Raw genomic sequence first — 16680 nt, forward strand, 5'->3', positions numbered from 1 at the left:
AATTCCTCTTTTTTTTTGAAAATGACAGCACACCAGGTGCTATGATTCCACAGGGTGCTTGAGACTATTATTCCCTTACAGTCATGTAAAGGTACATGTATTTTATTTTTATAATCATTTGATAGTTTTGTTTTTTTGATATGCAAATGTACATACTATCTTTAAGTGAGATTTTCATCCATTGTGTATTTAGGTCCACTCCAAACTTATAGGCGTAATATGTCACTGTCCAGACATAAATTGACTGCAACTGTGCCAATATGGAAGAGCATTTTCAGAGAGAGAGAACATTTCAGCTTTGTTCTTAATGGTCTTAATTATCAAGTCATTTACTGAGCATTTTGTTCTCAGAAAAATCATGCCAATGCTTAAATTTAATCTTACTTTTTCTATCTTATAATTTTTTTGGACCTTTTATAAAAATGTTACTTCCATGGCATTCTTGCTTCAATTAATTTTATATTCGTTATTATCTTTAACTGCATGTTCAGTCATCATGAAATTTAAACACCATCATGTCAACTTAATTGTATGGTTTTGAATAGGTGAACACAGTTGAATTAATATCATGTCTTATAATATTGCCATTGCCTCAAGTCATATTCAATTGAGGCACGGTCATGTGATTCATTCCCATCCACTTTTCTCATCAAAGATAAGTCGACAATGCTGATTGACTTTCTGTACAGAAATTTGAACGGAAATGCAAAGGATTGCGGGCGAGCACAAACTGAACTGTGCGAATGAGGAACCAGCGTTGATGATGTGAAGTGTTGACGTCCAATCAGTGCATTCTATCTTACCTCATGCATATGTATTACCTCGTGAGATTTACCTGTACTAGTGCCCTTGGGTGTGGATTACCAGTGAAGTCATGTACCAAACACATAGAGGAATCCATTGTATTCCTCCATGCCAAACATGAAGGCATTTTTGGACTGGTACCTTGCAAGACTGAGGAGTTTCTCATCCTTCTTTTGACTGGTACACTAGTCTGCTGGTTGCAATTCAGTATTTCCTTCTTTGAGAATGTCTCTCAGAAAGCCCATGTTCAGTAGTTTCATTGGGAAAGTTATGTTTATTCATGAGAAAAGAAAAATGATGTCAAACCATTATTATTACTTTGTCAACTAGTGACAATAAAGCATTTTAAATAACGGCAGTCATCGAGGTGCCACGGTAGTGGATAGTGGGTGAGCTATGAATCGAACAGCCCCTGGTTCGAATCCACTAATGCCCATTTTTCATCCGTTTTTCTTCTCCAAATTTATCATTGGGATAATTTTTAAATTGAGAGAAAATATTAGTCTGAGAAACCTGACGAGAAGCTAAGTGCCTTGCAGTGATTCCATCAAAAATACTGAACATGGGTTCTCTGAGAGACATTCTCAAAGTAGTACATATTGATTAGCGTACTTTATTGTAAATAACAGGTCACATGCATGTAATTGGTGGGATTATATGTAACTGGTACCTCGCTGCCAGATATTTTGTGTTGTAAATTGTGAAGCAGTTGTTAAATATCTCAAAATGTGTAAGTTGCCACAAGCACAGCACAACCATGTGTATATACTTTGCACAGACTTGCCTGAATTATTAACTACATGTACTTTATGAGTTTAAGAGGCTGAAAAATAATACCAAACATTCATGCATGTTGGTACGTTGAGAAACAACTCCCACATTTATATTTTAGATATTCTAAGGCTGTTCCTGCCCAGGAAAGTTTAATATAATATTATTCCAGTCACCATCTGTACTGGACACTGATATTTGTATTTAAGGAGAAATATATTGTATTTAACTAAGTAGATAGAAATAATATCTTGGTAGCTGTCCTCAGGGATGGTATTATGAGTGACATGGTATTTCGTGGCTTGTATAGGCTATTCCTAGTAAACTTCCAAAAGTTGAAAATTTAACATAGTTATGGTGTTATGGAGTAGTGAAGTGTTGCTGTAAGATAGTGTCAACTCACATGAGTGAAGAGATTAATAAGTTTAACTGCTTCTCGTTAATAAAAAGTTGTTCATCGTTTGAGCATGTGACTAACTAAACTGGATTTTCTGAACATCATTCCTGTTTTCTTCGAAAGTGACAGCATGATGAATTGAGCAAGTTTCAAAGGGCGTTTCCTATTGGACGCCTTTTGGTCACAATTCGGTCACATATCGACTGAAATATAAAAGGTTTACTCTCAAAACGTGAAATATGTTTAAGGTACATCTCTCTGTTTGAGGTTGGCGACTGGTCCACTGGTTACGGTGTTCGACTTGTGCGTGGGTTTAATCCGGGACGGGCACATTGATGCTTGTGTTCTTGGGCAAGACAATAGTGTCGGGCCTCGACGGAACTGGGGGGGGGGGCAAATGTGCCCCTCTCGCGGTTATAAATTCCCCCTCGAGATGAAACAAAACTGCCCCTCAAACGCACGCACGAAAGCATATGATCGCGATACAAATAACATTGTCTCCTCTCTTTTAATGAAAAACTGCCCCTTAAAAAACACAAATACTCCTCTAGCAATAATAAATTGTGTCCCTCTCGAGATGGAAAAGTAGCCATCAAAAACAATAGTGCGTCTCTCGCGGCGATCACTTCTCGAGATGCAAAAAGCACAATTTTATTAGTGCCCCACTCGCAACATTAAAATTGTGCCCCTCTCATTGAAAACTGGCCTTTAAAAAAATAATAGTGCTCCTCCTCACCCGAATAAAATGGTCACTGAGCTGTCCATCAAAAGCAACAGTGCCCCTCTCGCGATAACAGAATTGTCTCTACATTATACAGGGGTGTGAAATCTCAGCTTTAAAGCTGATTTCAGCTTTTTTTTTCTTTTTTTTGTGGATTTCAGTTTTTTCAGCTTTTTCCCTCACTTGTGTACAAAAGAATAGGAGATTTCCAAAGTTCAGCTTTTTTACACCTTTTTTCCAGCTGTTTTCAGCAATTTTTATCGTGGGTCACTCACTCCCCTGATTATATAAAATTCATTGGCGGACCCAAAGGTTACTGCCGGGGGCGGAGGATGTGCGGTGTGCTGAAGGCCCAATTGCGGGTCCAAGGGGGTGGGCAACGGGGCCATGCCTCCCACGTCACAAAAAGGCAGTCACTACGTACATCTTTTTCCTGAAAATCAAGTCAGAAATTGCCTCAGATCGCACCACAGAGCATTTAAGAATCCATTTTTTTCCCGGGGCCCTTAAGCGGGCCCCATACCCCATGCCGTGAATTTGTGGACTCACTTTTTGGATTTCCAAATTGTTTGGGGTCTGCTCATAAGTCCGACACCTCATAGGTCCGACGCCTCATAAGTCCGACATTTCGGACCTACGAGGCGTCGGACGTACGAGGCATAGGCCTAACATTGATTTATTCCGAAAGTCCGAAACAGCGTTTGTCTATTGTCAGACTCAAAAGGCATCGGACTTATAAGGCGTCGGACCGATGAGGCGAAATTTATGCCTTATAAGTCCGACGCCTCACAAGTCCAAAATTTTGCACTTATGAGGAATCGGACCTATGAGGCGTCGGACGGCCCCAATTTGTTTGCCCCCCCCCCCCCCCCCCCCACACACACACACCCACACGCAAATTGAGTTCTGGATGGGGCTGTATCGTAAGTCCGACGCCTCATTAGTCCGACGCCTCATAATTTCGGAATTATGAGGCGTCGGATTTATGAGGCATTGTACTTGGGGACTTGGCCTCATAGCTCCGACGCCTCACAAGTCCGACGCCTCATAAATCCGATACGGATTTGTTCCGGACTTATGAGGCGTCGGACTCATGAGGCGTCGGCCTTATGTGGCGTCGGACCCCATGCGGCGTCGGACTTATGGGCCTTTATTCGGTTGGGGGATGAGATTTTGTCGGACGTATGCCAGAGGCGTCGGACCTATGAGGCGTCGGACTTATGCGCGGACACCTAGCTGGATCCGCCATTGCGGAGGCCGAAGGGCTCTCACTTTCACACCGACGGCAGGTGCCCCTTTTTCTGGATAAGTGCCCCTTTTTGTTGTTGCCTTCCCCCACCCCCCGTTTGAAAAGCATTCCGCCGCCCTGCTACAATTATATCTCTCTACACAGAAATGGAACCTTTGAAGGTGGATACCGGATTGAGCTGATTTTGAGTTGCTGCAGACAAACTGGTCTGCATGATCAGGGGCGCTTTTAGACCTTTGCTTTATACAGGGTGGGTCAAAAACGAACCCAAACCCCACAAATTATATTTCCTATTTAAAAAAAATATGTAGCACCAAACAAAATAATGACTGGAAAGCCAATTTCATAAGCTACTTTTAGATGAAAAAAATACTGAAATTGCTCAATCCGTTCAAGGAATATCACCATTTAAACACAGTGACCTCAAAACCTCTTTCATCCAAATATGCGATTTTAAGAATTGTCGTCACAATAATATTGTCTCCAAACATCACCAGCGATAAAACCTCAGTTTAAAAGTTAAAAATATTCAACAAAGTCCTGGCATTTTGAAGGCATGCATTGTAAAGAAATGGATTTTATAAATCATAATTATTGTTTGCCTAACCAGGGTTGTTACTACTCTGTTGTTTGACAGTTGTTGAAACACGTATTCTGTGTCATTTTCTTTGTTGTTCCAAACAGTCAGAATGCACACTAAACTGCTTTTTTTTGGACGAAACAGGTGCGAGGGTCATTACGTTAAACGGATTATATATATCTTCTTTGAACGGATTAAGAAATTTCAGTAATTTATTCACCTAAAAGTACCTTATTAAATTGGTTTTCCAGTCATATGTGTTTGGTGCTATTTTTTAAAATATGAAATATATTTTTGGGGGCTTTGGGTTCCGCTTTTTTTTACTCACTTTGTAATTATTATAACTAGTACAAAATGAATAACTAACTTGCCAACAACGATTGAATAGCCTCATTTCAAAAATTAGGTTAAAATACAAAGATATAGGTTCAGGACAGCTTATATATATGAAATACAATGTACCATCTTGGCCTACTCGGTTTTTTTCTTTTGGAAGGGGAAGGTTGGTGGTACTTGTATTTACATTTCCCTCAAAAGATGATCACTCCAATAAAATAGTCTTGCAGATCATCGCCTTTTTGGAAAATAAGAGACTTCCTTTGTCTCAATTTCATCCAAATTCACAGAGAAATAGGCTGAAAGTCCTGTTCCTCATTCTTTGTTTTTACAAAGCGCAATCGCATCCATATGTTTCTTATTGTTTGTCGCACAAAATGCAGAACGGTGAATGAAATGTGGTCTAATGTATATATGTAAAGTCGAAAATCACGCCCAAATCACCATGCTATTCTCAACATGTTGCGTCCCATACGGGCATGTCACCTACCTAATGACCAAACTGTTGACAGTAATTAACGGAATTAGCTCCGTGATGATGATCAAATTAGGCTCCATCCTAATGTTCATTCTAGTGTTTGCAAACAACTGCCATTGAACTGATGAGATTTAGGCCTGTATATCCGCCCGTCTTTCCGTCGCCTTTGCTTGTGCCCTTTCTCTATGCCTGACCATAGAGGCTTGACTGACCGCTAAAAGACGCCAGCGGTCAGCCGATCGACAATAAACCTAGAGTTGCATAATGATGGATTATGGTTTCCTAATCTGTGTTAATCCCAACGTACATGGGAGGTGCACAAAACCCTATGAGGCCATCATTAGATTATTTTGCAGACACGTGTATAGGAAAAGTGACAGCAGTCGCGTGCCTTATGTGCAATGTAATTAGAGGATTGCCTTTTCGCGGATCATTCTACGTATCGGGAAGCTGACAGGAGGGGGCGTTATTTAACCAGCAGCCGCGTTTCAGTTTCATTTCTTTAAGCCTTGACTGTAGAACTACCAGACAAACCATGTTCACCATGTTAAATGATCCAAACGATATTCTAGAGTAAAGGCCGCAGATTTGTAGAGCCGGAAATGTAATTTAGTTTTAGAACTGACCACTTATTACTGTTTCAATAGAACTGATTGGAGAGAAGTTCCCTTTGTGTGCATTAATGGCATACTAAGATTATGTTTTCAATGTTAGTTTTGCTTATTATTTATCAATTCATTTGTCTCTTACATCACCATTCATACAACATTACTTGAAGAAAAGCCGCAGAAAAACTAAAATCCGAAACAAGTCTTGAAAGCGGAGTTTTAGCGCATGTTGCAGAATGATATCAGTGTATCAAAGAAGTATAACCCCAAATAACGGATTACTTTGTGAACATTATGAGCTTGAAACACTGTCAATGTGGTAATGTGGTTGCATCGGAGAGGCGTATTTTATACCAATGATGCACCCTGCAGTCGTTGATTTGAACCGTTAAGGTATGAAACCTCCTTGTATATGCCAAGTTGGTGCGAGCTTATTGTGGCACGAACTGCCCAAGATAGGCATCCCTTTCTGTTGGCGGATGAGCGTACCCTTTCAATACACGATACCGTGTGATTTATTGTTTGGACAGCTCATCTCACTCCGATCCTCAGAATCTGCCAACCTTGGCAAACAATTCTTATCTCATATGAAAATTAATGATAAATGTATTCATGACAGCAAAGACGCAAGTAATGGTCAATGGAAAGCTGATAAACCACCCCAAGCCAAGCCAATACCTTAACTTTAAAGTTGGTATACACGTGTTTTTTTGTTTTCTGGTGTGGCACCTTGACAAATATATTTTCAAATTGAATCGATAACTTTCTAGCATTACATTAGTTATGAGCTTTCCAATGAGACATCGCAAGAAAAAAAAATCGGCCCACGGCAGGTACTCAATTAATTATTTTCAACTTTTGAATAAATTTGTCATATAGTGTGTGCAATTTCTTAACTGTAGCGTGCCATTTAAAACCGCTTTTTAAAACTGTATAAAGGCCTGCAAAAACAAACAAGCGAATTGATTTGTTACCGACCATTATATTTCTTTAAATTTCGTACGGGGAAAAGAAAATCTAAAAGTTTGAAAAAGCACGTGTAACAGCTTACACACGTGTATACATACCACCTTTAAACAGTTTCATCTTTAAAGATCAGACATGTCTGGCCACTCTGAAACTTAAACAATAAATACCGTATTTAAATTGTTAACGAACGAGATACTGAATGACAAGGGCAACATTTACTGTCATACTTTTTCGTCCTGACACATTATCGTTAAGTCTTAGTTGATTCTTTCTTGTTTATTTCTTCTTGTTTGTCAAGTTGTATAATGTTGGCTTTGTATTTTTTTATATTTTGGACCATTCGTCTCTAGAAAGATTTCTAATTCCGGCCAAGGTACCTCTCAATTAAAAAACAAAGAAAGCCTATATTCATATTCATTGTAAACAAGGAAACCACTCCTGAGAAGTTGTTGCATGATTAACGTGGCGGACCCTTCAACACAACAACAGCTCTCCGAACCCTGTTGACCGGTGATTATGATATTATGAACCCGATGTCCTTGTTTTTTTTTTTAACGCAAAAAAAGGACTATCACAATGGAGGTCCACGCGATGAGACAATGATTAAGTCTGAACTACTTTTCTGTGTTAATGAGAGTTTTGAGTCGGGCGAGGAGTTTAATGAGTTTGTCTCGCGTCAGTCAGTCAGTTAATGAGGCTCCCGTAGGGTTTCCACCAATCCTCTGACGTTTCAGACTGCGTAGTTAACCCCTTCGGCCAATCAGGAGGCGTCTTACGCGCGCTGAGCAGAGACTCAAAAGGCCGCCAACTCCGCGGTGAAACTCAGTTCAGAAGAGCCAAGAAACCGCACCATCAGAAGAGATAGATACCGACCACTCTCCATTCTTTGACATCTTTCGCCGCGTGGCCCAATTATATTGCAGAACTTTGCTGGAAAATGTGAGTAGGCTTTGTTCCCAATAGTATGTTTTCGTTAGTTGATAAGTCTATTTCACGCGTTTGTTTTTGCAGGGTTTGAAATGTAATTCATTTAGGCCTACCGATGATCCATGTACAATCGGCGAGTTCCGAAATTGTATTTTCTTTTTCAAACTTATTAAAAAGGCAATAAAGGAGGTTGTTTTGTTTGGGAGAAAAATATACAAGTTGAAAATGAATTTGAAAAAAAATAATTTGTTAAAGAGCACGGGGAACGCATCTTGAAACGATAGTTTACCAAGCGCTACGATCCACATTCTACACCCCTCTACACGAGTTACAAAGATGTATAGAGCTTTTTTTATATTTATAATGGGCTTAAACTTTAATTTACTTTAATTTCGTTCCATACGAAGTCGTTCGAAGATAAACTTGTTATTTTCAATTTCAAATTTGCACCAAATGATCGGGTATAGCACCTACATTAACTTTATTTTTGTCTTTCTGAAACCTAGATTCACAACAATTTGTTTTCTACTGGAAGTGATCGTTGTGCAGAAAGAAGATGCAAAGCATGGAGCCTGTTCCCGCAGCTCGCGCACCGTCTTATCACAGTATAACTGGCTTGAGCTACACGGAGCTCTGGAATTCAATCCACGCCAACTACCACCCTGTCTCTTCCAACTACTCCCTCCCTGAAGAGCAACAACAACAGCTCCAAGAGTTGTCCCCAGTTGTCGCAGTCAACGAGACCAGCACGGCCGACATGGAGCTTTCATCTGGCAGCTCCACTGGCGGATTCCAGTGGAGCGGCGACTCCAGCGTGACCTGCGGCAGCGGCAGCCCTGCCAAGGAGCGGGGACAGTCAGCAACCACCAGCATTTACTCGACGGCAGGGACCAAAGATCTGACCGGACTAAGGCCTTATCAGCCCTCGTCGGCACAGAATCGTCTGACCGTGCAAACGCTAGCAAGCGTGGACCGCGACCAGTACAGGTATTGCCTAACAAAATTATAGGATCCCTTTTACTTTACACTGTTCCAAAGTGTCATCCGAAGGCAGTCCAACTTGGTTCCTAGCTGTCCCGAAATCAAATGGAAAACTGAAAATCAGCTAATGACTATATAATAAGGCTTAGGCTATTTCGAGTTAACCACCCAAGAAAATTGGAATTTTTAGAATCACAGTGTCATAATGTCCAGATTTTCTAGATCTATAGGTTTTTGTAACAATAGGTTTTTTTCGCACATTAAAAAAAAAAATCTTCGTTCAAATTAAAAAACGGTTGACTTCAATTCCGTCTCTAAAATTCATGAACTTGCAGCGGCCAAATAAAAAAAAAACCATGTTTCTCGTCCGGGTTTTTGAAAAAAAGGAGGAAGCGGGGCTTTTTATTTTTTATTTGTTTCAAGATGACCGCCATTTAAAAATTTCCTGCAACCGTTGGTGTTTCCACTGTTCAAAGACACTTTTAAAATGAAAGATAAGTTGGACAAGTGTACTGAACATATTTACAGTGTCATTTAGACTTGTTTTGGTCTACAATTTATTTTCCGATGAATTTGTGGACTTTTTCGGTGTTTTTTTACTGCATTTTTCATTTTTTGCCGAGTCCCTATAATGTCTAGAACCCCCACTTATAATATAACAACTCAGAGACATAAGGGGATCTTCAAGACGAGATAGTAAGAGCCTGGTCTGGTGCCTAGACAGAGGGAGATATTAGGGGTTTTGGCCTCGTACCCCCTCTTATAATATAACAACTCAGAGACAGAGAGATATTAGGGGGTTTGGTCTGGTGCCCTCCACCCTTGCAGGTCAAAGAAGGGGTATATATTTTAAACTATTTGTCCTGTAACCCACCCACACCTATGGCAAAGTCTAGTACCCTCCACCATTCCCTACTCATGTTCAATTCAGTCTTTGGGCGCTCATTTTCGCACAATTTTCAAACAATTTCCTAATATTAGCTAAACGTTTTCGTGAAAGACAATTCAATTTCGTCGTCCGGAATTGTCAAACAAAATGTTGAAATTGATTGACCATTGATCAATTGGAATAACCAATGACTACATTCATTGTAGCATCTGCGCGTTCCAGTCTGCTCGACACGAAATTGAAGCTAACCGTTGATGAATTTGAATGGGAAAAAAAAGGTTTGAAATGTGCAGGAAAGCCTGTAAGACAATTATCCTAACCCCTTTTAGGCCTAAAGATTTTAAAAGCATTTCACTAAAATTTCTGAGATGTAGACCTATATATACAAGCTGTTAACATTTCCACTTGCATGGTTATTCCACGCCCGCCAAAAAAATATAGAGTTTGATTTGTGTACAATCCTTTCCAATGAAAACATAATTTGGCCGGGTCCCATAATGTGATAAAGGCACTGTTTTCCTCTTTTTTTGGTTTTGCTTGATTTTGTTATACATACCTTCAGCACCAGACAGTCCATCATTGGTTTCATTTTTTTTCTTCTGTAGGGCCTCATCAAAGATATTTACAACAGGACATAGGCGTCGCCAGGATTTTTTTCTAGGGGGGGGGGGGGGCAAAGCACATCCCCCCCAAATCCCTGTACTTTTCCAGTATATTCTCGACTTATCATTTTATGGGTAGGGACATTTCCCCCCCCCACCCCCCCCCCCCCAAAAAAAAACCTCATTAAATTAACAGCAATATGACTTTGCGCCTCTTTCCCTACATTTTGCCCCTTTTTTCTTTCTTCCCCCCCCCCCCTTTTGTTTGACTTTTCCAACCAAACGCCACCCCTTGCTCCCCTCGCGACGCCTATGCAACAGGAGGGTTTGCTAATTGGGGAGTGTTACGATTTCAGTTTAGTGGAAAAAAACATCCCAAAGTGTCGTCAAAATGGAAGTTGACCCTCGGCCCCTTCCTCCGTCCTTTGAATAAGCCAAAGTTAAAATGAAATCTTGTTCATAACCTCTGATCCAGCTTTAATCCAGCTCGATGGGCGGATCATTCCAAGCCCTTCCACATTGCTGACAGTGACGCGGCTGACACTCTCCTGTCCATGAAGCGGGCTGCCGTTTTCCCCCTTAACGCGGCCGTAGCTAAGCCTGGCGGCACGAAAGGACTGTGCACTGACTACGGATACGAGGAGCTAAAGCCGAGCACCGCGCAGTGTGTGAAAAAGGAGTCTTCTTCCCGACAGAACTGGGATGTTCTGCGATATGGAAGAGACGCGGTAATATTACAAGTTTCCTTAATCCTAAATTTTTCAAGTAAAGTCTTGAGAAGAACCGAGTTTTGGCAGGCTCTCAGGTTTTGAGATCAAGTCACACCGGAATGAATAAGTCAGTTACACGTCAGCTGGTCACAAGTCATGTCACACGGTTTAACTTGCGATGGTCAGTGAAAAAAAGGAATGACTTTGTCAATAATTTGAATAGCTCGCCACTTGACTTGACACTGTTGGCTTCCGGTGTGACTTGGGATTGACTTGCCTTTGCCAATGACGTTTCGTTTCCAATTATAGGACCATTACTGTAGGGCCTGATACATTTTTGTTTTATGTTACCAAAATCTTTCCAAGATGCTATTTTATCTAGTACATTGAGTCATACTTGGTGCCAATCGCCTGGTACAGTACAGCCGCTTGACCTAGCTATCACAATCCTCAGCGTTTTCCATAAAAGATTCTTTGCAACGATTTACCAGCCCTTACCACGGGTTTTTGTTCAAATCGCGCAAAAAAACGGCGGATACTCTCATCACCATCCCCACTTTTGCGTGGTAACCACATGGTAATCACATTATATGAACATGTTCATTTCTGCCTCCAGCAAGATACCAGGGACGGTTTACATCCCTGGTACTGTGGAAACCAAGAGCTCAGTCACTTCCTCTCCTCGACGGAAACCAACGACCAGCCACCCACAACCAAGGAACTGGCGTCGGAACCAGACGACTTCAGATCCGCGCGCCATCGTGCCACCACAGACGGGCACCATACTGCCGTATACACCAACCCCAAGACCATCAATTCGCATCATTGGCCGTCAAGTCCAGCGCTCAACATTCGAGATTTACCCGCCAACTCTTGGTACTACACGAGGTGGGCAAAACTGTGGTGTTTAAGTGGTTTGTTTTAGTTTTGAGCAAGTTTGGGCGAGAACCATCACATTTAAATAGGCTATTTATTCGTGACATAACTTACGCATGCGCACTAATAATAGCTACGTACAGGCGTGCGTTCGATCGAGCGCGTGCTATAATCTTAATGCGCACGCAACATTTTCCTGCACTCGATCGGGAGTAGCAAGAGTAACACGCTCGAACGCACCCCAGTCAAGGCTCGACAGAACGTTATCATAATTAGAAAACTTCTGGATGGAGCCCTGTGTATGTAATGCCCACAGCTATTGGTAACCAGCGACGGGACCGTGCCGGCTCCGGTTCCAAAAAGTGGGAGCTAGGCCATCCGGCGTTCGAGCGATTTTTTTTTTTTTTTTTTAACTTTGGTTAACCATAGGACTCGCTCGAACTTGTTCTTTGTTGTTGCGACGCCCCGAAACTGAATTTAATTTACAAAAAGTTATCGATATTTTAATAATTAGGGCCTAGATAAGAAGTGATCTTTCCAGTGAGGAACGCATCCCATGCAAATCGACCCATCACGTTAACAGATTCAAGTTCGATTTTGCAGATTCTCGACGCGCGTATAGCTCAAAGAAGACTTGTCATGCTGAGTGCTGGTAGCGCATGCCCCCTTCGGTTTGAAAAGATATTGGCAAGTTACGGGAAACACTAGACAGTCGTAGCGCTATGCTATATGCGTCATGTTTCTTTGTTATGCTGGATTTCGACAAGCCAACGTACACCATATTGGGGTCGAGGATGCACAACGTTCTCCAGTCATAAACCTATGACTTATTATGTCGAGGCGCGGTACGCGCGCGATCGACGGGCGCACAAAACCCTGGCCTGCCAATTACCAACTTGAATAACGGAACCGTTTTGGAACGGATATGCCACCCTTGAGAATGCAATAATTGTTTGCGCTTGTGTGTTGAAATCTAATTCAACCGTCTAAATCAACTTCACTCAATACGAATTGGCAAGGCAGTGAAGTTTCTTTGATGTGTCACTCTTGGATCTGTTGCCTTTTGTGAGAGGGGATATCATTATGCCATCACTGATGTTAGGATCGAAACGTCCTGGACTCCAACTGTAAGTAAATATAGTATTATTTGTTTAACTGGAATACGCAGGTCTATTGGTGACAGCCTATCGAACAGCTTTGCCACTGCAAGGTGGAACGTGAACGCCCCGCCGCCCCTTCCAAAGCACCATCAGCAACCCTTGGTCATCACCGGTGGTTCGGGCGCCGCAGCGACTCCCGTCACCAACCGGTCCCCGGGCGCCGCCGGAGGAACCATCACCCTTCACCAGCAGACACTGAAATATAACGACAACAACAACAAGAGCAACAACCAGGCCTCTCAGAATCACCAATGTCATATTTGCGGCAAGTCCTGCACACGTCCCAGCTCCCTCCGGACCCACCTACGGTGCCACTACGGCGAGAAGCCGTTCCTGTGCCAGCTCTGTGGCAAGAGCTTCTCGCAAGCCGCCAACCTCACTGCTCACATGCGCATCCACAGCGGGGAGAAACCATTCAAGTGTGTCGTCTGCAATCGCAGTTTCTCACAGGTAGGTGTAAATTTTATACCAGCTCCAAAGCTGGTTAATAGTTCCATCTTCTAGGAAGGTATAAAAATGCTTAAAGACGATGCATTATGTACCGTTTTTTTTAAAGGTAACATTGCCTTTTTTTGTGCCGCTTTCAAAGTTTGACGCAACAACATTGTTCACAAGGTTTATACTGAGATACAAAATATAGATTGCTTCGATACGTTTTATAGAGGCTGACGTGTGTTTACGTTTGTGAAGGGCCGGGGCGTGGGAGAAACGGCCACACCAAAAATTAGTCTTGAGTCCGAGGTCTTAAGACTTAATTAAGAGTCCTGTTAAGAATAAAAAACATTCCTTGTCATTAAGATTGGACCACTTAATTCAATTGTTGAATTTTAAGAACCTTCAACAAAATTCAAAATCTCCGTGTTGGATCTGGGTCGAACCCCAAGATTTCAGGAGCCCGTTTCACACACTCGTATAGCAAGAATTCAACATGGATTCTGGTCTGATTAATCAGGGTTGAGATGTCAATTGCTAGGAAATTAGTAAAAAATAGTCATACGGCCAGCCCGTTCGAAAATTAACATGTAGGCCGAACTGTGTGAACGGTGCACGCGTGCCTTGTCGGTATGACTTGTGTTCAATTAAATCGGGTTGCGTTCACGATAGATACGTGCTGATTTCAACATGGGTAGGTGTGAAGATAATGTAAAGGGGCCTTGTTTTTGACCTGACAGAGTTCGTCGGTCAAGACCCACATGCGGACGCACACGGGTGAGCGGCCCTACCCTTGCACCTTCTGCTCCAAGTCGTTCTCCGACAGTTCCACACTGAGCAATCACCGCCGGACGCACACAGGGGAGAAACCTTACAAGTGCCGGGCATGCTGTCGATCCTTTAGCCAGTCTGGTAACCTCAACCGACACCTGAGGATACATCGGAGAACATCAGGTGGGCAGTCTGCATCTGCCGCGACCGGTGGGATGACGGCACTGCGGGAGTGATGGAATAGTGGCGTGTCAAGCGGAGACTCGGGAAAAGAAGCCTAGGGGACACTGGGTAGAATTCAGTATCTTAACCCACATTTTCACAATATCCTCATTGATGGTCAGTAGTTGCACAAGAAAAGGAGCTGAGAAATATTTCCAATTTGGTTTGGTATTACTTTGGAAATTTTCACAATTTCCCATAGGCCCTATGCAGGGTGAGTACAAACAAAACGAAACCCAAATGTCGAGACCATTTTTGTAGTGAAGTTCTGCATGTAACACTTTCAAAATCTAAGATATGAAAGCCCAATTCATAAGCTTCCTTTTGGTACAAGAATCACTCAAATCACTCATGTACTTTTCAAGTTACGGAATTTTAAACACAACAACCGTTTTACAGTTCTATCCACGGATCACAAAAAAAAAGTTTAGCAAAAACGATTTCACATCGGGATGAAAGTAAACTGTTTGGATGATAAGGTGTTATGAAGATTGATTTGCAATGAAATTGTTATAAAAAAGATGACTACTATAAACTGCTGAGATTGATTGCGAGTCAACAACTTGTATTGGTTTATGTAATTGTATTTTGTTCAGATGGCCACACCCTGTCCTACCACTTTAGCCAGAAAATGTTAAACACTACTCACTACTCTAGTTAAAGTAAATGTTTATCACCACTACACGTACTTGATCATTATATAATTTTACGTTAGGTGTTATTGTCTTTTTAAAATAATGTTCTCATTGCTGTAATGTCATTGCTAATGTCCTCTTTTTTGAAGTATGTGTACCTTTGTCATGTTTCTATTGTTATTTGACCGTAATTCACCTTTTAGCTACTATGGTCGAATGGTAATAAACCATTTCAAACTCAAATTCAAAACTTGAGCCGTACCAGAGCATATGAGGCATAGTGAGGGAAGGCCTACCGCTACCGATAGGGAGTGAAAACCGCCGGTGACGGGAGTGATTGCTACTATGATTACATGTAATGAGAACAAAATTTAAGAACTCAAAAACTTCGTAATGTTGAATAATTATCCATTCTAAAACTGTCCATTGTAGCAAATATAGTGTAATGATTGTATTTTGTCCTAAAGGTAAAAAAATCTTTTATCATGGCGCCAATTTGTCATCATAATGCTACCTCAGTGAAGGTCAGTCATTGCAACTGTGTTGGAAAAAATGAATCCGTGCATGGGACTGAAAACATATCCAATCAATTCTTTGAAAATGCACTCGACTCTCCATAGACTTTGTACACAACAAAATTGGTGTCTTATACTACATTCTGGCGGCATTTGGGGGCGACGTATCACAAAAAACCAACAGTATTTCTAAGACGGTTTTAAGATGGTTTAGACGTCGTTTGCCCCCCCCCCCCCCCGGCGCAAGCTGGATGTGCTGCACATGTATTTCATTGTCGTATAATAATTATTAATCCTTAAAATGGAGAGATACTCTGTCTGTCAGAATCTATCAAGTAGCAGTATTTAACAGTTTTGTAAACTGGGGTCATATTGGTATTGACAGGCTGTGGCAAGGCTTGTCAACTGAAGGTACCATGCCTTGACTGACAGTAACAGATATGGTGGGTTTAAATCCTGCTGAGTGCCTGGCAATGATTGATTTAATTCAGTACAAACGACGACACAAAGGTTCACTCATGCATATCCAAAACAAAAAAGGCATTGCCCTTTAGGGCAATGCCTGCGATGCATAAGGTCTATAGAGAGTGCAGCAACAGTTATGTTATGTAGTTAATCCATTGGGGTTCTGGCAGTTGGCGACCAGCCTGTACAAAAGCTATGGGAAAGGAAGTGGATTGTGTTTTGTCAGTTTGTGACAGTCCTATAGTAGGAGGATTAATATGAATTCATCCTATACTCGCCAAATAAATTAAGCTTCCAACTTTTCTCCATAGTTGGCCACATTGACAACACACACATGCATGAGGAAAAACCCTGGACAGCCTCAAATTTCAAAGGACAACAAATGTGGGGGATGCTTTTCAGCAATTCAAAAGTAATAACTAATGAGTTATTGAACAAAAAATTCGGTCCATGTTAAGTTATGGATTTTTTTTACTTCAAAAAATTCGAATTGTTTGCGATCCGACTATAAAAAAAGTCAGTTCTCTCAGACTAGATCCGTTTCCACCTACTATTCAGGATTGATAATGTAGGGACCGGGAA

The 16680-nt window shown here is 41.5% G+C and overlaps 1 protein-coding gene across 1 annotated transcript; it reads left to right on the forward strand.

The window, feature by feature from the left end:
* Nucleotides 1-7750: 7750 nt before the first annotated feature.
* Nucleotides 7751-14804, forward strand: LOC119735654 (zinc finger protein 567-like). The gene is made up of 6 exons (XM_038209453.1): nucleotides 7751-7852; nucleotides 8347-8827; nucleotides 10788-11040; nucleotides 11639-11910; nucleotides 13067-13508; nucleotides 14231-14804. Exons 2-6 carry the CDS (start codon nucleotides 8397-8399, stop codon nucleotides 14495-14497), a joined length of 1665 nt encoding a protein of 554 aa, XP_038065381.1. The 5' UTR covers nucleotides 7751-7852; nucleotides 8347-8396; the 3' UTR covers nucleotides 14498-14804.
* The last annotated feature ends 1876 nt before the right edge of the window (nucleotides 14805-16680 follow it).

Source organism: Patiria miniata, unplaced genomic scaffold (genome assembly GCF_015706575.1).
Source record: "Patiria miniata isolate m_02_andy unplaced genomic scaffold, ASM1570657v1 HiC_scaffold_10, whole genome shotgun sequence".
Taxonomy (NCBI): Eukaryota; Metazoa; Echinodermata; class Asteroidea; order Valvatida; family Asterinidae; genus Patiria; species Patiria miniata.

What these genes read in the sequence shown, in the direction of transcription:
- LOC119735654 (XM_038209453.1), top strand. Translation starts at nt 8,397, where the DNA reads ATGCAAAGCATGGAGCCTGTTCCCGCAGCTCGCGCACCGTCTTATCAC. An exon ending in TGCGATATGGAAGAGACGCG is followed by an intron (nt 11,041 to 11,638) that starts GTAATATTACAA and finishes TTCTGCCTCCAG; the next exon opens with CAAGATACCAGGGACGGTTT. An exon ending in AACTCTTGGTACTACACGAG is followed by an intron (nt 11,911 to 13,066) that starts GTGGGCAAAACT and finishes TGGAATACGCAG; the next exon opens with GTCTATTGGTGACAGCCTAT.